Here is a 23,405-nt window from a genome sequence, read left to right on the forward strand (position 1 = left end):
CGGGCAGCTGCCACACGAGGAGAGAGGTACGTGCAAGCTAAGAGGACTTTCTGCTGGAGATTGTTTTCTTATGAAACCGTGCATAYGTCATGACTGGTAAGGGGAGCTATCCCAAAAACTGCAGTTCTTCAGAAATTCCACTCTTTCAACTAAGGAAACATCCTTTCCATCATCCCTGCATACTGAATATTTATCTCTAACCACATGGTACCTGTATAGGATATACAATCTGTAGCCATTTTCCTTTCATTACAGAAAAGCTTCGTGTATCTTGTCTTCCTCAGCCCTTTCCTACTTTGCTTACTAGATATAAAAATGTGTAGTTCCAAGTAATGGTTTTTTTTTTTTTTTTTTGCTGAGCAAACTTGAAAGGTAAGGTTATTTTCTCAGTCGATTTCTAGAAGCACTCTGCTACATGTATCCCTCAGGGCCTACACTTAGAAAACACCTTCTGTGAGTCTCCTGTTGTATCATTGCTCCTTAGGAGTGCCATTACTTCCAATTCCCCAATAACCTCTCCTTAGCACCTTTTAGCTACTGCAAGTTTTAATAAGCATACCTAAGTATGTGCATACTGTTAGATTTCAAAAGCACGATGATCATCTTAACTAAGTACTTTAAATAAATGTCAAAGCCATCTTGTACCTCCTTTCACTCTGAGGCTATTCATTATAATCCTAGCATAAAACTCTGCTTCAGGGAATGAAAGTGGCAGGAAGAAATACATTTTTATGCCACAGAACAAGGGGGTTTTGGCAAAACAGAAGAGGTGGTCAGAGAGCATTCTCGGTCTCCCAACAAAGGGACGGAAGAAAGGTTCTCAGTGGCATACAATTATTACTGTGCAGTAAATAGCAATTGAAGAGGATTAATTAAAGAGTAAAATAGGTCAATAGTACCTGCTTTTGTACTCTTCATTCACAATATTCTTGCGCTGTGTCTAATGTAGCTACTATTAGCAACTTAGGGGATACGTTAAGACTGAAGGAGGGTGAGGGTGAACACCACAGCTATATTACATGCAAGAAAGGATTCTCTTTCTGCAGTAAATTAACTTTGTAGGTGCCACTCCCTCCACTACATTCCCTTCCCAATTCTTGCATACTGCTTTCCTATTTATGCTTTAATGGTTTCCTCCTAATTCCTTTAGGAGAAGCCCTCACAAAACAACTGAATGGCAAAGGAGAAAAGTGACAATCACTAGACAAAAAGTGCTGTAAAATGCAAAGTAAATAGACACTTCTATTCCCCTAATCTTTTTAAGCGAGAAATCTTCGGTGTTATCTGCGAAGAATAGCAGGTACTATATCTTCAGAGAGAAGTGCAATTTTAAGCAAATATTTTCCTTTCAGCATAGTAAATTTTAACTCATCCTATCATAAAAGTGATCTTTTTTGTACTTCAGCATTCTCATGACACCCAAGAATCACCAAGAGTTATATTACCTAGGTATTAAATAGCTCAAACTGTCACTTCTTTGTTAAGCCTAAGATCAGTACAGAGTTTTGCACAACTTAAAAAAAAAAGTTACAGCAAATACAGCTGTTTGTAGACAAATAACCAAACTAATTTCATCAAAGAAAAGTGAGAGTCATCAGCTCTCCCTGTAACAACTGAGAGAAATGTAGGAAGTAAACAAAAAGTCTAAAAAAAGGAAAGTTTATATGGACTTTTAGCATTTCTGCCATTTTGTAATTTCAGAGCTTATTAGGAAATTATATAAGGAAAACGTTTTATTTCTGAGTTTAAGTAGAAGAGGTCATACTCTTCATTCATATGCCTCATGAGATCTGGGTATAAGAATGAAAAACTCTACATAAAAATATAGCTACTTTTAGTATCTGTGGTTGGCTCCCAAGTAGACAATGACACGATTTTCATACACCTTCTTCATAGTTTTCTCAATTTGCTTCAGAAATACTTGTGGAATTCTCCCACATAAAGTGTGCACTGTATCCAGAAACTTAGACTGAAGAGGGTAGTACAAAGACTGGAAGAGATTGTCTTCAAAAGGAAACTAAAGAAAAGAAAAAAAGAATTATTATTTGCAGTAGTTGTAAAATGGCATTTAAAAGTTGCTGTAAGATAAAGCTTTATACAGGTAGGTAATGAGTTGTTCCTCACCTTTCCAAAGTGTCATCAAAGCCTATCAACTTCAAACATTTGGACACTGGTCTGCTTGAGAGTGCTTGCTTTCAGAAAAGTCTGTCTAGGCTTATTATCTGAAATAGTCAACTTCACAGAAATTGTATTTCTAGACTCTATATTTAAAGCAAGTTTACTAATGTAGGGGTACTGCGTTATGAAACGGACATTGTAGAGGGTAAGGTTGTTCACATATAAGTGAAGTAGTTACTTGAAGGTGCTCCTGTTCGATGGAGCAACTTGAGGACACAGGAAAGATCCTGTTTTTGTTTAGATCAGGAGTTCACCTTTGAAGCGAATCTCCTGATTGCTCTGCAATGCAATCCAAAGTATGGTGAGTGGACACTATCTCGGAAAGCAGGAACTGAGTTCCTTTTGGATAAAACTAAAGGTGAAAATATCCTGTAGGAGCACACTTAACACATTCCTGCTAACAGGCTTCCAAGTCCACAGGACCAGTCCAAAGCTATCTTGAAGTAAAACTCCTGAAAACCAAGACTGTGGATGTCAGGTCCTCAGCAACAACTGTTTTGCTCCACGAATCTGCTCCTGTTGTGCTGCACTACTTACTGATGTAGACGTAGCCTAAGTCAATGCAATGCTCTCCTACAGGACAATATATAAAAACATCTCTCCTCCCTGTGGCCAGCAATGGATAGCTATTTGCAATGCTCTTCAGCATAAGTCAGCACATGAAACAGAATCAGGAAACTTCAGCACAAATGCATGTATCCATACACGTGCAGATTATGTGCAGCTACATCAGCTGGTGACAGCCAATCTGATATTTTGTATATGGACCAGGAAAAGTGAAGTAACCCTGAAGCACATACCGTGCCGTAGAAAACACAGTCCACAACTTAACTCTTCCTAATCAAAGTGGAAATATGGATCTGCGCCTGTAAGCAAGCTACTGAACAACCTCTTCTGCCTTCCAAGTGCCCAGAGGCTCTAGGTGCTCAGGGAGTCCAAGGCCTCCCTGGGCACTTACAGATCAGAGCTGCAGTGCCAGCAGGAATATCTCCAACCAAACACTTCCTTCCACCCACAGCACTATAGAAAAGCAGTTTATCAGCCTCTTGGGTTAGAATTTTACTGTAACAAGGAGGAGGACTGTTTAAACCATCTCTCTCAAATACACACACACACAGTAAAATAGAACAGGCTAAAGCAACCTTGTTATTTTGTGACTGACAGGTATACATAAAGTATGACTATCCTCAGTCTGATCTGCTGGAATAGCAGTCTGAGTGATCTGGTTAAAGTTATAATCTATATTGAAATAGAAGGACTGTCTCTATCGAAATAGAAGACTTACATCACGTATCACTTCATAGAGTGCCTTGAACGTAGGCTGTTTGTCATCATGGTAGACACCTCTATTTCCATGCAGAATAGAGACACCTTCTTCTTCTGCACCTTTACAGTTGCTCCCATACATACAGTGATCAGGCCGGTAGTTCCATTGACAGGGAAACACATAGAGACACTCTGGCAGTGCCAGTCAGGAGAGATGGTGAGGGGGGGAAAAAGACACATTGAACAAGAGTTATAACAAGTTAAATCATGTTTCTGTGGAAAAGCTGGGACTGACAATCAGAAACATTTAAAGTTACTTCCTTCACAAAGACCCAAAGCAGCAGCTAGATATGGAAGCTTCATTTTTTCAGGGATGACTATACGTGTCTTAGCACTGCTACCCCATTTTTCTGTTAGTTCTAGTGTAACAGAAAGGCTGGCTGGAAACACAAACCAAGAGTGCATTTTACAAAGTTAAAAACGACAGARTCAAACCCAGAGACTATGCACTATGTAGTACTATATGGCATCCTCTGGTAGAAGTTTTCGAAGTTACAGAAATGATTATGTAAGTACATACATCAGTGGGGGTTATGCGAAATCCTGAATCCTTCTGGAGATAGCATGGGAAAGCTTGCAAAGTATATCCAGTGTTTGCTGCTGAAGCTTTCATTGAGGTTATGACAATTTGCTATGCCGAGATACAGCAGACCATACGAAGTAGTGTATTTTATCCATAGCCCTTCTAAGACTTGTCATCCATTAATTTTATAAGTCCAGGTTATTTTAAAGATCAGTCTAATTTCTCTAATTTTTCAAAAGGGCTTGTAACCTCATTTCCCCTATTGATTTTTGTTGTTGTTGTTTTAAAGCTTTCTCCATGCATCCACAGTATTTGCAACATGCTTACAATAAGTCATGCCAACCCCTGTGACCTTTTCGCTACGGAAATGGAGTACAATGAATCATTGCACTGTGCTGACAGGTCATGTCAGAAGCATTGAAGACTGAATTCATCACTTGGCCTTTCTTTCTCTTCCGCTCACCATACTCAGGAAGGCCATGGCTGGCCCTGTGTGTTTCTTGAGGAAGTAAGAGAAAATATTTATGAGACATTTCTTCCCGTAAGGCCTATCAGGAGACTGCTCAAGAAAGAGTAGTTTTTAAGTAGTTTCCATTCAGTTTGGCCTATCACACATTCAGAATTGCTCCCCAGCGTTGCTGGAAGGACAGGAAGAGCTGTAGCGCCCTGATCCCAATCCTCTTACAGTTAACAAGAATCTTTTCAGTGAGCCCCAGCAGATGTTTGCAAGTACAACTCCTCAACAGGTCATTTTGGTGAAAGTATGTCACCAGGTGCTTATCAGCTTTTGTACATATCACTTGAGTGTTCATAAGCTTCTCCTCACCAGACGCTCTTAGAGATTCGCTGTTGCAGCTGGGCTTGGATTCTAGTTGCTCTGCAAGCCTTCAAATCTGTTAAACATCAGAACTGCCTCGGGACATGGGAAAAAGGGTTCATCTTTTCAGGCCCCAGGTTCTGCGTATTTTTAGCCAATACATCGTATCTACAAAAAGCCATCTGCAGTGGACTTAACTGACTCAGTTTTTCATTTCTGATTCGTTCCCAGGCCATTTTTAACAATTCAGCATTTTAAAACCTCAGGAAAGTCTAGTTTTCTGTTTTAGTAGTCTCAAGTTCTTTTGTTTTCTTTTTTGTGCAGTCTGATGTTACGTAATTCACAAAAATTATTTACTAGTTATGAGGAAAAGACTGGCTATGGTGCGGAAAAGAATCTCAACATGTGGATTTGATAGAGAATCCCCTCATTACAAAGTTCAAATGTTTTTGCAATCTTTTCTTTTGCACTCTTAAGTGAGCAGCTTGAGTTTGATCTGACAACTAATCTGGCTTCATCTTTTTCTTCCTCTGGTAGACCCCATTCACATGACATGCATTTCTTTTTGGAAGTAATTTGTGATTTCATAATGAAGATTTCTTCCACTTTTTTTCCCTAGAATTGAGGCTACTGCATGGTGTGCCAGGGACACTGATGTTTGACATCTGTCTGCAGTACGCAGATGTTACTTTACTGCTTTGCTTTTGCTCTCTCCCTTTTTTGTCTGAATTTGGGTACATTCAGTCACATACCCTATGACTCCTTAGAGGAAAAGAAAAGGGAACAGAATAAATAAAGATAAATCCAAACTTATTCTGTTCTCAAGATTACTTGAGGGAATACAAGGTCACATAGGAAACAAGCAAAAGCAAATAAGAATTGATACTCRATGTATTCAGATGTATGAAACAAGGCTCTTAGCTTCTTCGGGAAACRTGTATTATGCTGCAATTTTGAAATTCCTGTATTTCCAAATGTTCCTGGTTTTGGAAGAGCCTTAAGTCATTTCTGAGTAATAAATGCAAAATATTTAGAAGAGGCTGGATTTCCAGAAACTGYGTTTTACCACTTGTGACAGAAGTCACACCCTTTTAAAATGAAGATGCCTAAACTTGCTAGTTCCTTGGAAATCTGCATCCTTGCAAGCAAGACTCCAATTCAGGGGGAAATGAAGGACAAGCTGAAAATGCTACAGATTGTTTAGGGAGGCACTGAGCAAGAATGACAGTCRTGAATCAGATACGACTTCATTTTGTTGGGCTTACAAGTACATATTTGYTGGTCACACTGTCCCTCTGCTCCACATTTGCAATCTCTTGGACAGGTGGGGTATCCCATCTGTTCTCTGGGAACACAGCTTTGAGAGATTTAAAAGTCCTCCATAGTTCTTTATAGTCCCAGAGCAAGCAGAATAAAGGAAGAGCATAAAATACACACACATCTAAGAAACRGAAGTATAGACGACCTCATCATTCTGGGGTTTAGTGAGGATGGGTCATCCAGCTGAGAGGTGGGAAACTTCTTTCTCTGAAAAATAACTTTTGGTGGAGGAGCRAAGCTAGGAAGGGCAACAGTTTTAAAGAAGATAATTCAACAGCTGAGCCTGTTTTCTATTTATACTAGCATTGTTACTTGTTTACAKAAGTATCAGAATTCAACTGCCTTTCAGAAAAATAGAGGATAGCTTTGGAGAAAGTTTGGCAATTTAACATTCAAATAAACACCAGAAACAAACACATTGTTCAGCTARGCCCTGGTCCAGTGGGGCACATATRGAATGGAAACATAACATTAAATTAATGATCAAATGCAGGAATGAAGTTCAAGTTGTATATGTGCTTGTTTCCTTATTTTCTCAGAATCTCCAGAAAACAGATTCATATCTTCAAAGGAACCAAGTCTGAGCCCCACTACCTGCACAACCTTCAGAATTATTTTCACAGAATATAAATCCTAGGTGGACTTACATATTATGCACATTATGTACATGAGTATATTATGCATATTAAAAATAATGAACAGCACTTTCTTCGAATTTTGCAAGTTCAAGAAATTTTCTTACTACAGATGATCATGACTAAGAATCATTACTTACCTGGGTTAAAGTAAAAAATAATATTTAGTAAATCCTGGTCTCCCCACGTAATRTAATTTTTGTACTTTTGGTATAATGGATACAACATTTCCTCCCAAGTCAGACCAGATGGTATCATGCTGTTCTGCAGGGCAGAAAAACAGCAGCAGTGGGTTAATACTGAACAGCAATGACGTGTATGACTTTGAGAAAGTGGCACCCACATATTTTTCAGTCTCCCTAAGCCATGTCAGATACCTAAATGAAAAATGAAGAACTGCTAGGAAATGCTAGACATGGAAAGGGTCAGAAAAATAGAGCACAACCAGGTCTCCTGATCTGACTAAACAGGAAAGCAASGTCTCCTGGGTCTAGCTCTGATGTCAGCTCCTGCTATTCAGAGTCTTCCTATTCTGAGCAACGGGATGGAGAAAAAGTGAAAAATGCATAGAGTAGGAAGAGTTTTAGATCTATTCTTTTCAATTGCTTGGTAGAGGAGGGACAAGGTCAAAACTGAGGTGTTGAAGGGAGGAAAATTTCAGGCTAAAAATGATCTTCCTTTTCCCTTCCAGGGGAATTAYGATATTGAGAGCAAGTTTTTTACTCAAGCTGTTCCTATAATAGTACAGCTAATCCCTGGCCTTGATTAAGGACAAAGCCCACTCAGAGGTAAACAAAGTTTCTAAAGAGAATAAATGCTCACCAACACAAATAGATTTAACAAGTCAGGCCTTTCACAAAAAGGGGGAGATACCACCTTAAAGAGTGAGAGGGTTCCCCTCTCATTTATATCAATTAACAGCATCACTTGATCCACAACAGGATCCAAAATGTTATTTACAGCAAAAGCAAAAAATTACCAATTACTCTGGATATTTGCCTAAACCTTCATAATTTAAAAAATAATACACTGACTGCACTGAAGATCCTTGAGTTTAATTCTTTCAYGTACCTTTGAAGGGAAAGTGAAATGTCAAAGAAGCCAGTTATACTACTGCTAAAGGACTGTTTCATCTGCAAGTTCTCAGTGCTCCACCARTTCAGTGGGGAAGTTTTATTTAACAGTCATTTTCACGACAACTGGTTTTAGTATCCAAATATGCATTCTATATTTTTCAGATTCTTTAAATTCTAAATTTTACTATTTTTATACTAAAATATTTTACATGATATTAAAAATACATAAATCACTGGTTTCTGCAAYAGTTTTATTTCTTCTCACCTTGAATTGAGTGCTGCGTATCCGCGTTAAATTCATTAGCATGACTCCAGAATTGACTCCAGTTGTCCCATAATAAGGGTGACGCGCAAATCGACTATACCAGCCAATCTTTGGTATTTCATGTTCTGGGGCCATAGCAGCTAGCTGTGTGGAGTTGAACTCTTTCAGGATGTGCCAGATGTCATCGATGGGCCTCAGGAAGAGAACATCAGTGTCCACATAAAGAAGAGAATCCACATCCTTTAAAATAACCTTGTGGGTTTGCACAGTGAGGAGAGGAAGAGAGATGAAAGAGAAACCAAGCAGACAACAAAAAGGGAGATTATTGGCAAAAGGTACTTTATTTTAAACTAAGAATTTTAAAAGAGTTATTGACTCACCAGCTGAATGTCATTACATRCCAGAACAACAGTTATCAAGTAACTTTTTTTAAACCTGCCAGGCAAAACAGCTACCAGAGCACAGAAGTCAGATTCTAATCTTCATGCGAAACAGTAATCCACTTAGCTCTCAAAACAACCTGTGATGTAGCCTGCAAGGCCTACTTAATGTAAGTTCAGAAATAAAATGCAAGGAATATATATTTGCATAGCCTTGTTAGTTCTTTTAAAGATCTGTAAGYGGTACGGTTGTACAGAAAAATTAACCATAGAATATAGAGATGTATTTTTTGCASACAGTATGGTATGGATTCTGACAGGATTAGTATTGATAATAATACACTATATAATATAGGATGAAACTGCTGCTCTGTGTATGTGTGCRTGTATGTTTAAGATGCTTTCACAATCAGTCACACAACCTAATTTAACATATAGAAATGGTCTACCTTAATTAAAAAAAAAATTCACTATTGATCACAAAAAATTATGYAAGTTCTCCTAAAGAGCAAACTTTGCTTGCTAAATAGAAATGTCATAAAACTTTTCATGCTAGATTCTGATCTCTGTTATCAGAGTCTATATCAGGAATAACCACAGTAAAGTTAGTCAAGTCTGAAAGGAACAACACTGGTGTAAATTGTAAAATAATTAGATCCAGGATATTCAATCTATTCTTGTTGACAGTGTTCCCCCTTGTGGCTATCCAAGTCCTTACATGTTCATTCATTAATTTTAGCAGGGYAAATCATACAGTGCTTCAATGGGATGTGAAAATTCCCTTGATGTTTGCACCACCTATTTGTTAGGTYGTTTGTTAGGTAGTAAATACTATTAGCTAAGGTCGACTAACAGTTTCAATTAAATTTTTGTTGCTCTTCTTCATTATTTTCTAAAACTGTCCAAAAATTCCTGAAGGACTGAAATTTTCTTACTTCAGTCTAAGTCAAAAGCTCTATTTCTCTTCTTTCTYTACTTGAAAGGTAAATTCAAACTGTTAATGATTCATATCAGGTCATGGAAAGAAACCATCACTCACTCGTCCAATCGCACTGATACTATTGCCAAACTTTCCTATTTATGTGGGTAACTTAATAAGCTCTGTTAAAAATTTGACTTTTACATGATCTGAAACGTATCCTGACTAAAGATTACTTGTGAAACACAGAGTGAACAACATTTCAAAATTTTGAAAAGTGAAAAAAAATTACTTCTAAGCATGCTCAACAGGCCTCCATTAAGATTCCAAATCCTTGAGTACTGACTTAAATGAGATTTTCACCTGACTGAACACTTTGGGATTCAAACTGACATTTAGCCAAGTTTAACAAAGCCCTGACCCATATTTCTGACATAACTATTATGTTCTTCCTACACAGCAGGACAAGGTARATGTCTGTACATTTTAAACACAAGTTATGCTTATAAGAAACTTCATGTAAACAAGTCCATCACAACACAGATCACTGCTGGGTGGAAGGTTACAGCAATASGCTATGAAGAATTCTTCTCCCACTGTTTTCTGCTGGCCTCATAGCTAAATAACAAAAACAGCATACGAAGGTATCAACAAAGCGCAACATTAATAGTCCAATAAAACACTCGAGAGYGAAGAGCCCAGAGTTTGAGGCGAATTTGAATATCTTGGGATCTAATACTTAAGCTACTTTAAGAGCAGATCAGTAGAAGAAAGGTAGTTGAAAAGAAGAAAGTTTTTCAGCTTAAGGATATCCAGGACATTGCATTTTTTTCTGTAGCACCTACAAGCCTTAATTCACAGGGACCTACTATGTGAAGTAATACACAATCAAAACACACAAACAAACAAACAAMCGAAAAAAAAGACCAAAAGGATCTAGTCCAAGACAAGAGACAACAGGTGAATAGAAACAGAGCATCATTAGAAGTAATTACACTTTCTTGTCTGRGGGATCCACAGCACACTGTAGCCCAAATAAATTTATTGAGGGTGCCCTGGTAGAGGCATGTTCAGGTATTTTCTAGCAGAGGGTAAAGTTTAATGGCTGCTCATGGGAGCTCCTCTCAAACATAAGTGGCAGTGTGGACACCACATCTTTTAGCAGAAAATTATTCTTTCAATAATCTTAAACATGCGCATAAATTTAAATCTGTGGAAGTCAATGTGCCCTAATCATTTTGCTCTATTTGAATGGATTTAAGGAAATATTTAATTTTGGGGGGAACTGGCTGTATATTGGCACTTGACTCTGTGTTTTCAGAGGTGTATTCCTTTGCTTACAATAAACACACTCTTCRTTCCTGGTTTGGCAAAAGATTCTTCCTTGTGTCCAAGGTGCTGCCCTGCAGCTGACACCCAATAGCCTAAAAGGAAAGCTGTGCTTCCTCTTTTAAGCCCTTCACTCTTTTCTCTTTCATGTGAGGAATGTTAAGACTTTTTTAAATCTGTGCGTGTCGGTATGAACTGATCACATCCTTTTCTGGCTGTGCGTTTGACTTGGCCTTGAGCAGAAGAATTTAATTTCAAAAATTGTGGCTACAGAAGTTCCTTGTATTGCTCCGTGGATGTCAAAGGAGTTATGCTGGGGAGCAGTTCAGTACCATGAGGCAGATGCAGCTAGCTCTGCCCCAACACTGCACAGCTAGGGCTGGCAGAGCACCGCGTCTGCCAGGGGGGTGAACSAGAGGGACACGACTGCAGGTTACAAGTGACATGCATCTGACTGACCTGCAGCATGAGCAACACAAGGGTGCGTCTGGTACTCTGAATTCATGCTTGCTGGCACAAAGCATGTAGACGTACCTGAAAGACCATGATTTTTGAAACAAATGGTCAGGAATATGGGGTTACTGCTGTTGTCGTCATCTTCGCTCTACAGGCACTTACAGCTTAAAAGAACTGTAATTTTTCTGCAGCTTTACAGAGTTTTCTGAATAAACCTGTCAGAAAGTTCTGCTCAGAACTTGCTATACTTAACCTGACACTTCGCTTAAATACTCAATTACCTGTAATTTGATTTCACAACTTCTGACTCTCTAGATTGTGTTAACAAGGCTGGCAAGTAATAACACATGACTGTGAAAGCATATATTGATGTATTGGGAAGCTGGGTTACCTAATGGTATGCACTGGCTAGCATGTCAGTTTATCAGTTCTTTGTCCAGAAGCTAGGGACAAATCACAGTTAAGCTTGCATCTTATGCTAATGTAGCAGTTCCACTAAGTTGAGTTAATTAACCAAATTGTAATTAGCAATTAAGTTACAACAGAGTCAGAGCCTTTTGTCCAGATAAAGGCCTGGCATCTATTCCCAGTGCTGCTACTGATCCACTGGGTAGGTTACTTCAGTGTACTCAAGAGGACACCTATAATATAGGGATCAGGCTAATCTACCTTAAAAGCTCTTAAGTGGATTAAGTGTTTTGAGAAGGGTTCTAAATGTTAGTTACTATCAGAACTAAAATCATCCAAAAATCCCTTAAGCATTTTATGATACTTTAGCTGGTTGTTTTGGTAACTCCAAAACAGCAACACAGACTGCTGCAAGCTATGTCTATAGAATATAACATTCAAGAGACTAGACCACACAGCTTTACATCCTGATGTCTTAACAACCATGTTAGTGCTACAAAACAGTTTCCATATCACAGTTGATCTCTCATTGGAAAGAACAGATATTTGGGATTATCCTCAGTGATCCTTATAGTCCAGTCAGACTAGACCCTCCCACTGTAACTATTTGTAACAGAAAAAAGTTGGTCTCATGAGGGTTCATTCTTTCCCAATCCACTGGCAACACCACACATGAACCAACAAGTAAAACTGCAGGTAACAACCTGGCAGGTAGTATCTCAAGGTGGTGATGCAGCCTTGGTCTTTCGTTCTTGTTGTTCAGGGTTTGAGGGCTTTTTTTTTTTTTTTTTTAAAGCGAGAAAGGAGGAGAAGAGAATATAACCAGCTTGTCATAAAAAGGTGATGGATAAGACAACTCACGTTTCTTGCATGCTTCTGGGACAGAGAATTTAAGGGAACTGCTCAGTTTCTACATCTGTGAATCATAGTGTTTAGATGTCTCAGAGCTGCCTGAAAGTTAAGAGAGGCTAGATTTTGCCAGTCTTCTTAACACTGCACAGTACTTGTCTCAGGTTGCATTACAGCTGCCCATCATCATCATGTCCAGATGCCCCGAGCTGGATGACACATGGATAAAAGTGCTACTCAATATGGAAAGTTTTACCATCCTATCTTTCCTGTTTACAAAAATAAGTGAGGTAACGTTTGCCAAAAGCATTATCCTCCTAAAAACAATTGTCTCCTCATAGCGATACACAACACTTATGCTGCCATCAGTCCATCCTCAAAGTGCTAGAATAAAATGGACACTTAACCTTAGTTAATTTTTAAGGTTTCACTTTGTGTTAATGTTAAAATCCACATCTTTCTTACTCTGCCTTTGTAGATCCCACAGTACGGTTTCACAGAAATAGACTGCAGCAAAAGATTCACTATGGACTTGTTACGAGATTACACTGAGGTTCAATGTATTTTCCTTAAGTCTATGTAGTATGATCAGATGTCACAGAATTCCTCTACAAAAAATGCAGGGTCCTGTGATCTTCCTTAGTATTTCCCTAACCCAAGCAAATTCAACAAATTCAGGCTGTGTACATCAGCATGCTCTCCAGGACAAAACACTTCATTACTACAAGGTGCAAGAACACATCCCAGAGCTCTACTTTTATCAGTGAGTAAAACCACTGAAAGTTTCTTACACAAGTTCCCTTTAACACATTCCTTCTACCCTCCACTTTCACATGCCTGCTGGTGCTGTAGAAGAGAGACTTCCTTGGCAGGAGAGGCGCTTGTGAATCAGGGGCTCACATTCCTCTCGGGCTTGGCATTATCAGGAACAAGACAATCTGCACAACTGAGGACTAAACAGCTGATAAACTCCACTGCTGCTCTCCTGGGATCCTCCCCAAATCCAGTCACATTTTATGCCACTGCAGTTAAAAATGCTTAGGACACGGAAGGATATGAAAAAAAGGGTACTTACTGACATCCTGTTGGTATTTATTTAAAATACGACTCAAAATAGCCATCTAAACAAGTATATTAGAAAYCCTCCCCTACTCACACAACCCTCCACTCCTGCTGTGTGCGGACTGCCCTTCCTGGAAAAGCCTGGATGAACAGCCAGGACCTAAAACCTCCCCAGTGGGCAATAACTATTCTTTGAAGTGGAGCAAGGAGAGAAAGTCTTTAAAACTGGAGGCTTTCCAATAAGAATCCTCTTTTACCAGCCCTCTGCCACATAAACAGAAACCAATTAAATTTGATCTAACCATGGCATCTTAAAAGTTCCTATCAGCTTTCATAAACAGTCCTTTATTTCTCTCTCTCGAGAGATGAGGTGGTCCCCCAGGTCCCTTAAACCACATAGTGAAGCAAGCTGGGAGCCTGAACACCTGGATCGTAGATGTAACTTGCTCCTTGAGTGAAAGAATTGCCTTCTGCACTAGTTCAGCTGCTGTGGTTCACTCCATACATGGTTCCTTCAAAGGTGTAATGCAGCACAGGAGAAGAAAGGCTTGGATTTCTACAGCAACGTCTCATTCAAAGGGGACATCAAAAGCTAGTTATCAAGGACCATAAAAATAAAGCCAGAAACTACCTAAGGTTCTGCCAGGCTGTGAACCTGAGTACCAAAAGTCCAACTGAAGGGTTACTTGCCACCCCAGCTATTACTACAACTTGTTTTCCTCACTCTACCCCTATCAACTTAGTGTCAGCTGCAACTGTTCTCAGACAACCACTTCTATTCAAGCCATAAACCTCAGCCTGATATTAACAACAGTGAGAAAAACCAAAGAGGAAGCTGAATGTTTTCAGCCCTATCACACAACAACTTGCAATTCCCCCAAAGGAAGGAGTTACAGTGTAAGCTGCCTCATAGTTTTGCTAAGACAACATCCAACAGTCCAGTATGCCTTAAGAGAAGTTACTGGAGAACTCCAAACTTTGGCAACAATGCGAGTGACAAAAAGGGAACTGAAAAGCACTGCCCAGCCTAAAGGCACTACCACGAATACATAACCCTTTGTCATCAGAAAGGTGATGATCAATAAGAGTGAAGCAGCTTCTGCGATGAGAGGTCTGTACCAAAATGTACTGTAGAAATAGGAGAACTGCATTTACCTATTGAAAATAACCCTGTTCAACAAGATCCTTACAAACATAAATCTGTATTGAACAAGCTAACACTTAGGGTTAGTTTTCCAGGTGATACAAAGACTTAGTCAGGGAAGAGAGGATCTCTGTTAAAGTTCAAGTTACTTTCAGCCCATCTGGTCCTGGCGCATTTGAAAATCTCCTTCTAAATGGCAGATAAACAGAACTGCTGACAGCACATATTTTCTCACATATGTATTCATAGTCTATGTATCTGGGTGTACAGCTGGCTCCTGATTGTTTCCATCTGAGAAAGTAAAGATTTCTCTGTCCCCCCATTTCTTATAAGAGAGCAATGAGGAAATCTGAATCATGTGAATAGCATGTCACTTTACTGGAGTCACCCCAAACAACAGCAATTCACAGGATATTTTTGATGCATGTTCCCAGTTCCACAGAAATTGGTTTAAGCAGAAGTTCTTTCAAATTCAGAGAATTCTGCACAAGCAAAATTGTTAGTAACACCTTCTTCCTCTCTAGCARCGTAAAATATTTTCCCAGTTTATGACACTGTAAGTATTAGAGAGTAAAGAATACAAATGTTCAATGAACCTGGAGATCCCAGCACACATGGGACTCTTGCATGAAATCCTGTTGCTAAGCACCTTGGAATTACTATCTTCGGGGCAAATCTGACAGTCTAGGAAAAAGAAGAAAAATACAAGGAAAGGGGATTCCTGAAATCATCAGTCTGAGGGCTAACATATACCAAGGGAAATAGTGGGTAAAGAGGATATGATGACTGCACGCTCAGAAGAATGTTATTTATGGAAAGCATGCAGCATCTGCCTTGAAAGAGCTCTAGCACTGAGCTTAAGAGTCTGAGAGGCTAACAGAATTGAAGACAAATAAAAAATGCACATTGTGTGCTAGCAGGAGAAAAAGCAAGTCTGGATTTCAGTTTTGTTTTTTAAGCAGCTAAAGCACAGATTAAAATATCTTTGAACGGAAGTTTCAGCTTGAAAGTGGTTTTAATATTACACCAGCAAAGCTTCCTTTCTGTGGAATAAACCTTTTCCTGAAGCAACCTACTCAGAAATCCAGGTGCCTTACCGGAAGAAAAAGGCGCTGGGCAGCACATGGTTTGAATAACTTTTTCCATTCCTGACCATTTCCTACCGAGAAGGTTATTGGGTAAATGCTGTATTCAAACTTCTTTGTATATGAGGAAGGCCATTCCTGTAACTGAAAGACATGGGGGAAGGAATTAGACATTACATAGCTTTTTTTGTTTGTTTTTTTAATATGCATGCATAAGGAGTTTAGAAACATGCTTATAGTAAAAAAGTGCTTAGTTGCTACTTATTTATGTCAGCGTAACTTTGCTCAGAGATTTGCAGGTTATAATTAACTCTTAAAAAAAAAAAAATTACCAAATGACAAAGAAACTCACCTTCTTCTCAAATTCAGGCTTAAGGGAATCCTCGGCAAAAATATGAAAACAGAGCCTTCTGTTGCTAAAGAGAACTGCTGATTTCAGCATGATGAGAGTCTCTTCCAGCCGGTCCCCACATGCCACAACTGCCAGATGCATGCATTGCAAAGATGAAGGCTCTTTTGAATGTTTCTGTTCTCCAGGCTTCCTGAAAATTAACAAACAGACATATTAAAAAAAAACAAAAAACAAGCAAACATGAAGAGAATACTGCATTAATAGAGATCGGGGTTTTTTCTTCTCCTCCATTATGTAGGGCATCAACAGTTTTTTCTGATCAGACATCCACAGAACATGCAAATGGGATTCCAMCTTTTGTCAAAGGTGAAAATCAAGAGTGTTAAAATTACAACACAAAGAAATACGCTATTTTCAGAAGTTTATCAAGGTTTTCCTACTTTTATTGGCTTGCATAAATCACTGTAGTACATACACATGTGAAACTAATTTAATAGCACCTCAAACCAGACAATAACTTGCTAAGAGCAAATGATAGCTTTTTTTCCCCGCTTAGAGTCTATGAAGCCAGAATGGATTTACTACTGCCTAGTCTGACCTTCCAACATAATGAATGCTAAATTACAGAACTACATCCAGTAATTTCAGTACCAGACCTATAACTTTTGGCTAGGCTGGAAAAAGAGATCCAGTCCTCATTTAAAAAAAAGGTATCCACCCCATCTATATGTAAATTATTCCAACAGCTAATTAATCTTGCTGTTAAAAATGCATGCCTTAATCCTGGCCTGAAGGTACTGGCAAGGCTTCAGAGGAATGCTCTCTATTTCACCTGATAGAGTACTTGGGATTTTACTAAAATACAGACTTCTAAAAACAAATGCATTCATGTGTCTCAGACAAACCAGACTCTATATTTCACAGTCAAAGAGCAGGCTATGGGTTTTTCACTTACCACCTATCTGTGTGGACTTTACAGACATTTCAACTATAAAGTAGGGGAAACTGCATGTAAAAGGCGTGTTAAAACTGCTCGCTACTCTGAAAAATCAGGCTCTTTTTTGGGACTCTAAGACTCTTTGAAAACGTGGACTTTTTGTTTCTTTCTCCCCTCCCACTGATCAGCATGGAAGTATAAAGCATTCTGCAGGAATGCTTCTACTGTACTGTATTCACATTCCAACACGGACCACATTCGTACACCATTAGATGAATGCGCGGTGACAAAACAACTAAATCACAAGCATCGTAATCATTATGGGAAAGTTCAAAAGGCTAATCATAGATCACTACCAGTTCTTGATGTATCACTTAACAGAGGACCTCAATCCCTGCCTGTTCTCAGCATACTACACACACTTACACACATACTGTTCATCAGTAAAATGAATACTATAAACAAAAGTTCTAAATAAAGAGAAAAATGACAGTTAATAAACTTGTCATTATCTTCTTCTAGAAATTAAAATACTGCTTAGTAAAACAGCAGCATTCTGTACTATGGCATAATCCGCTTATGTGTTAAGGAATACCAGCCCTCAGTACTTTACAGGCTATACAAAGCAACATGTCTCATTAATGGTTTAAAGTCTTAGGCTTTAGTCTTAATTAAACCGCAATTTCAACAGTGAATAAATAATGAAATTCTACATTTATGTGAAGTGGTATTTACTTTCCAACCTATTAGTGTAAAAACCACTGAATTATTTAAGTAAATAATTAGCGGCTCACACAGATCCCATTTTCCCCTCTTCTCGCTGTCTCTTTAATGCTTCCTCTTAATTGAGTCTCTAAATCAAGCCATATGCAGGATGTGAACTGCTTTGATATAGCTTGTGGCAATGGAATTCACTGGGAGGGACTCAACTCTACCCTTTCATTGCAACGTTTCAAACCTCACCCCAGGGCGCAGCACTTTCCTTTGCAGACTCCAGCAACTCTCCATCACGCAGTGATTTCATAGCGAGAACATCAGTATATGTAGATGGGCTCTTCCAACAAACAGGCTCAGCAGAGGCAACCCTTGAAAGTGGATGGCCCCATAAGCCCATGGAGCTACATAAGTGCAGATGGGCAAGAGATATCCCATGCCAGCACAGACACCTTCCCAGCCYGGGAGAGCGGAGGCAAAGGCTGAGCCTTGGAGGCTTGGAATAAAGAGTCACAAGGAACTGGGCTGAAACAGTTCAGGAGCCTGTAACAGCCTAAGTAGGAATAAGTAGGAGTAATGAGCCCAATAGCAGGGAAAAGGGCTATGAGGTAGCGTTTGAGCCTGCAGATCAGAGAAGTAGTCTTGGACACCAAGGGCAACAGTAATAGAGGAAAACAGCTACAAGGTGCAGAGGGATGTTGGGAAAGAATAAATAGTGCTAGATTTTGTGTCCTAAGTATGAGCACGTTAGAAGACAACTGTGAGAGCAAAGGCAAGTTGGAAAGGGAGAAAAGAGAATGCTGTAGAAAGATGCATTAACATGAATTTTGGGTTTGCATTACAAAATAATTATTACCCAGAAGTCTGAAAAAAGACAGAAGTTTTTGACAGAAGAAAAGGCAAAGCCAGGCAACAATAAAAGGGGAATGAGTAGTTCACAAAGGACATCACTACTCTCCTTCCCTCCTTTGCATATACACACACTTGGGCACATACTGTGAGGAGGAAAGGAAAGGACAAGAGAGAAATGACATCCGGACAAAACAATATGCCTTACTGATTCACAGGATACACCTAATGTCTTCAAACCAAAACAGTTCCAGTTTGATTGATAACATCCGGGATGCTTCTGCTTTACGCAGAATAAATGGCTATATGGGCTTATCTGGATCTCCTCCTGAATATAAGAGGATCTCCACTGTGTTGTGAAGAGAGAAATGGGAGGTTAGCAGTTTGCTCGTGCAAGTGGAACGGCTACCTCATTTCTATTGGTGGAGACACAGGTCACAACCACGTCTCCCAGTGGAGAAAACTAGTAGGTAGCAATGGAAGAGCACACCATACTACATGAAGAAGCCCCAAGAGGGAGAGAGCACATTATGGGCACACAGTAAAGACAGCAAAAGATAACATTAAACTTAGATTTACTGCTTCATGACAAGGCATACCTTCCAGTAATTTAAAGGATGGAGTATGTTAAATACTGTGGTAAACTTTACTTTAAAGTGGTAAACTTTACAGAGGATAAAATTTGTTCCATAGAATAAAAATCATTCAGCAAGCAAGAAAGAACATACTGAACTTTGCTAGATTATCAGCCTGAGACATTCATAGGCTTTTGCCATAAAGACATGCTCAGGCAGCAGCCGAAGTACAAATGACCACTATTTTTGGTTCTATTTTTGATACTCAGTCCCTCTGAAGCTTTGGGCAAGTTACTAATTCTTTATGCTTTAGTTGTCCCACCTGTAAAATGGGAACAGCTGTTACAGTAATAGTAGTTATCTACCTCAGGAGATTTTTGCGCATATTAAAAAGCACAGATAATAACAACAATTATTATTATTACCATACTCTTCCTAACATTTACACGTGTTCATTCATTTATAGTCCAATTTACTGGTTACTAATATAGTCCATAATTGTATTTTATGATGTAAATTAAGCATTTAAATGCATCTAAAATAATACAGTGACAAGGGCCTGAAAATTTAATGCGTTTGATAAGAATAAATACAGAAATTACATACACCAGGTCTGTGTTACCCTGATCTCCATCTTCTAACTTCAGTATATAAAAGTAGTTTGTTGATATATTAGAATCTGCCTATTATAACATTATGTCAAAGCCTTTACTCTGTTCCCAGTTTTATTCTTATCCATCTGTTCAGAGGAAATTACTTCTTCCTCTCCTTTCCTCCTGCTTTCCCTATTACATACTAATATGTGGCTTTAAGATTAAGGACTGTTACTTAAGATTAAGCACCGCAGAGAGCATCACAAAATACTTGCAGAGTACATCCCTGTGAAACAGCTGAAGAGAGATTTTTTAAGACACAGCATGATAAAATGGTTATAGCAAGGGTCTTCCAATGATACAGACCAACAACTCCTCTCCAGTTGCCTCATGGTGTTTTATTTTCTGCATACGTGTTCTTTTGGACAGGCATGGTTACTGACATCGCAGAAGAAGCTTGAGTGTTCAAGCACAATAGTTTCGTTTCTATGCCTTAAAGTTTAGATTACATGTAATTTTCTTATTAGTCACAGCCAAAGTGTCTCAAACATAATTAACCCAAAACCTGTCTAAATCAATCCAGATCCATTCAAAATAATGCATTCCCATCTCATTACAGAGCCTGCTAATCTATTCAAGCCTTCAAATTTATTCATGAGGCAAAGGTAATGAATGCAGATTCTTACAAACTCAATACAGTTGTTAGTCTTTAAAACATTCTTCATGTTATGATCTCATTTACTCTTGCAGCATAAACAAGGTTAGATTTAGGCAACGCATCACAACTGGTGATTCACTAAATAGGCTCCTTTCCTGACAGTCATCACTGAGCCAATGTCCCAACAGTGGCTGTATTACACAAAACACATTCTCCCACACTCTTCAAAATATAAATTAGAAAGGTTCAGAATGCCTATAAATAAAGTTTTCTCACTTTAATGCAGTTACACAAACCTGACTGCAACTGCTGACAATCAAAAAATGGTTGACATCTCAACCTCCTTCCAACTTAGACAAAGGGAGAAAAAAAACCTCAAAACCAGAACTGGTGTTTTTAATCTTCTTTTTATAATCAAATGGTTTCTTTGTCTGAGGAATATGAGGTATCTGGGCCTTCAGCATGTTATTGTAGGCTATCAAATTCAAGCCAAACTTGTATGTGTATGCACACAAATTGCAAAGAAAGAAAAAGCATCTTGACAGGTTGCCATACAAGAGATGTTTTGCTTTAGGAAAGTTACTTTCCAAGGATTAAACATGATGGTGAGGGTTCACTTCCCAAGCCTTGCCAGCTGGTTTAATAGAAAGTGTGGTCACATCTGCCCTTCAGACATAAAATAACCCTTTTGGCTTTTTGATGCTTTGCACACATTGGTTTGGCACATATTTATACTTCTTCGTATATATATATATATAAAAAAATCTTCCTGAAATCATAGGACTTGCTACTTCCAAGAGGAAGGATCAGTAAAACCACTGTCAAAAAATCAGCTTTCAAAGCTAACCCAAAACTTACACGTAATGCTTTAGATCTGTCAAAAAATCATCTAACAACCAAAGCAGAACACATGAATGTGTTTACTAATATTTGGCAGGCACTAGTCAGCTGATAATATGTGACCAGTTAAGCCTTTACCATCTATGACTACTTACATTATAAGAAACCTTAAAATAATAATCTTCTACTATTCTCACACAAATACAGAGAGCACTACTACAGAATCTGAGCTAAACTACAATTCCCCTTGTGCACAGTATGATTGATTAAAAAAATATATATATCCTAGATAACAGCTGTGATTATTTCTGAGTTAAGAACAAAACTTGCACTCTTCCCTAAAAGTACACTAATCAACTAAACTGAATTAAAACTGTGCCCTTTACATTCACATAGACACAACTTATTAAAGTCAATTGAACTAATCACGTAGTCTAGATATATACACACTTACCGTGATCAGATCACAAGAACTTAAACAATCATAATCAGATCTTTAGTTGTCCTAAAGGAATCAGATCACATATGATCTCTCAAAGTCATTCCTTTTGCTCACAAGGAGTAACTAAAATAGTATTTATACTATAGCAATGAATAGGCAGTCTGTGACCCTGCACATTATATAAATATGTGCTCTACTGTAAGCATATGTGTAAGCAAAGTCTATTAAATCTATGGGAAAACTCACTCTTGAAGATAATAACTAATTAAATCATTTGCTTCTTCTACTCCAAATTCAAGCACCCTAAAAACAGCTTCCACATGTTTTCAGTGTGCATTGGCTCAGGCTTTTTAAGACAGGCAGATCACACTGCCTTATGCCTTCACTGTGCTAGCGCGGATGCGATCCACTCTGGAGCAGTGCCTGTCAGCGGGCCGCTTTTCCTCTCCACAGAAGCCTGCATCTCCTCTAGACTTTGCCTTTTTTTTTTTTTTTTTATGGTACCCTCACTTAACTATGTCATATCATATTTTGGAAGTAACTAACACCATAAAGGGTCTTTCAGCAAGGGTCCAAACTGGACCATCAGACTCCTGCTTCTCAGTAAAGAACTCCTGATGGTGTCAACAATGCAGGATCATGCCCTGCCAGCAGAGGTGAAAAAAAGGCAGCTGAAGTGGCATGGTTTAAACACAGCATTATTCCTTTTCTATTTTGTAGTGCACACCACCAACACTTTGTGTTGCAGACCTCGTAAAAAGTACTTGAGAAGTCAATAAAAAAGTTAGATAACATCAACTTTTGGAACATGAAGATGCTCATTGAAATGGGACAGTTGTTTACTCTCTCCAGCAGTTTTATACTTTCCAGGCTCCTTCCTTCAGTGTTCTTGATTTCCATGATAATCACAGAGATATGCCTTAAAGAAAAATGAGTTCAGGAGGTACAGTTGCCAGTGGAAATAATCCTGCTTTAATACACACATTTGAATTCTGTTCATGACCCATTCCCAGCCACAGTAAACATCTCTTGCATTCAGTAGGATAACAATGCTTGTAAGAAACCAACTGCTTTAATAAGTTACGGAATAAGAGCTCATAAAACAGGAACAGTCTTTCATTCAGAACATCTCTGTGAAATCATGAATCAAAGACACAAAGACATACCAAGTTAATTAGATATATGAGGTCACACTGACCATAATATAGCTGGAATGCAGAGGGGAAAACAGCCCTCCACCCACTGAAAGCACTCTACTCCTCTATTTTTTTTCCTGAAGTAATTACCACTTTTTTTTTTTAAATATTCCAACTGGAAGGTACTGAAAAAGGGAACATAACACAGCATGAATCCAAACTTTTTCTGAAGTTCTACTGAATTACTTTACCTAGGAAAAAAACTTTTARAACAAAAAGCTCCACAGCTTAAAATCCACTGGTGCTTAATAGTTTACAGTCTGTGGGCACCGCARAGAACGGCCGTTCACCCCCCCTTTTCCGTTTGCCTCCAAATAACAAAACCCGCACAAGTCCAGCGTCTGAGGCTGACAGCCCTTCCCCGCGCGTCGGAGCCAATCGGCACCCCATCACGCAGGTCGGCCTGCGAGACAAGGCCAAAACTGACGGCAAAGCACCTACCCCGGGCCCGCGCGGGGCGCCGGGGAAAGGGAGCGG

General features: G+C 38.9%; 1 protein-coding gene across 4 annotated transcripts in view; it reads right to left on the bottom strand.

Moving 5' to 3' along the window:
* Positions 1-336: 336 nt before the first annotated feature.
* Positions 337-23,405, bottom strand: part of GXYLT2 (glucoside xylosyltransferase 2) — a 26,956-nt gene continuing 3,887 nt past the window's right edge. For 2 of the 4 annotated variants that reach the window (XM_026074900.1, XM_026074899.1), the window contains 6 exons: positions 16,125-16,314; positions 15,785-15,916; positions 8,141-8,392; positions 6,940-7,063; positions 3,464-3,636; positions 1,739-2,017 (listed from right to left, as the gene is read on the bottom strand). In XM_026074900.1, the coding sequence (XP_025930685.1) occupies positions 1,835-2,017; positions 3,464-3,636; positions 6,940-7,063; positions 8,141-8,392; positions 15,785-15,916; positions 16,125-16,265 (1,005 nt within the window). In that variant the 5' untranslated portion in view covers positions 16,266-16,314 and the 3' untranslated portion in view covers positions 1,739-1,834. Of the gene's footprint in view, positions 2,018-3,463; positions 3,637-6,939; positions 7,064-8,140; positions 8,393-15,784; positions 15,917-16,124; positions 16,315-23,405 lie in introns of all 4 variants that reach the window. The other 2 variants (XM_026074898.1, XM_026074901.1) reach the window with 2 other exon arrangements.

This window comes from Apteryx rowi, unplaced genomic scaffold (assembly GCF_003343035.1).
Source record: "Apteryx rowi isolate R43461 unplaced genomic scaffold, aptRow1 scaffold_4, whole genome shotgun sequence".
NCBI lineage: Eukaryota > Metazoa > Chordata > Aves > Apterygiformes > Apterygidae > Apteryx > Apteryx rowi.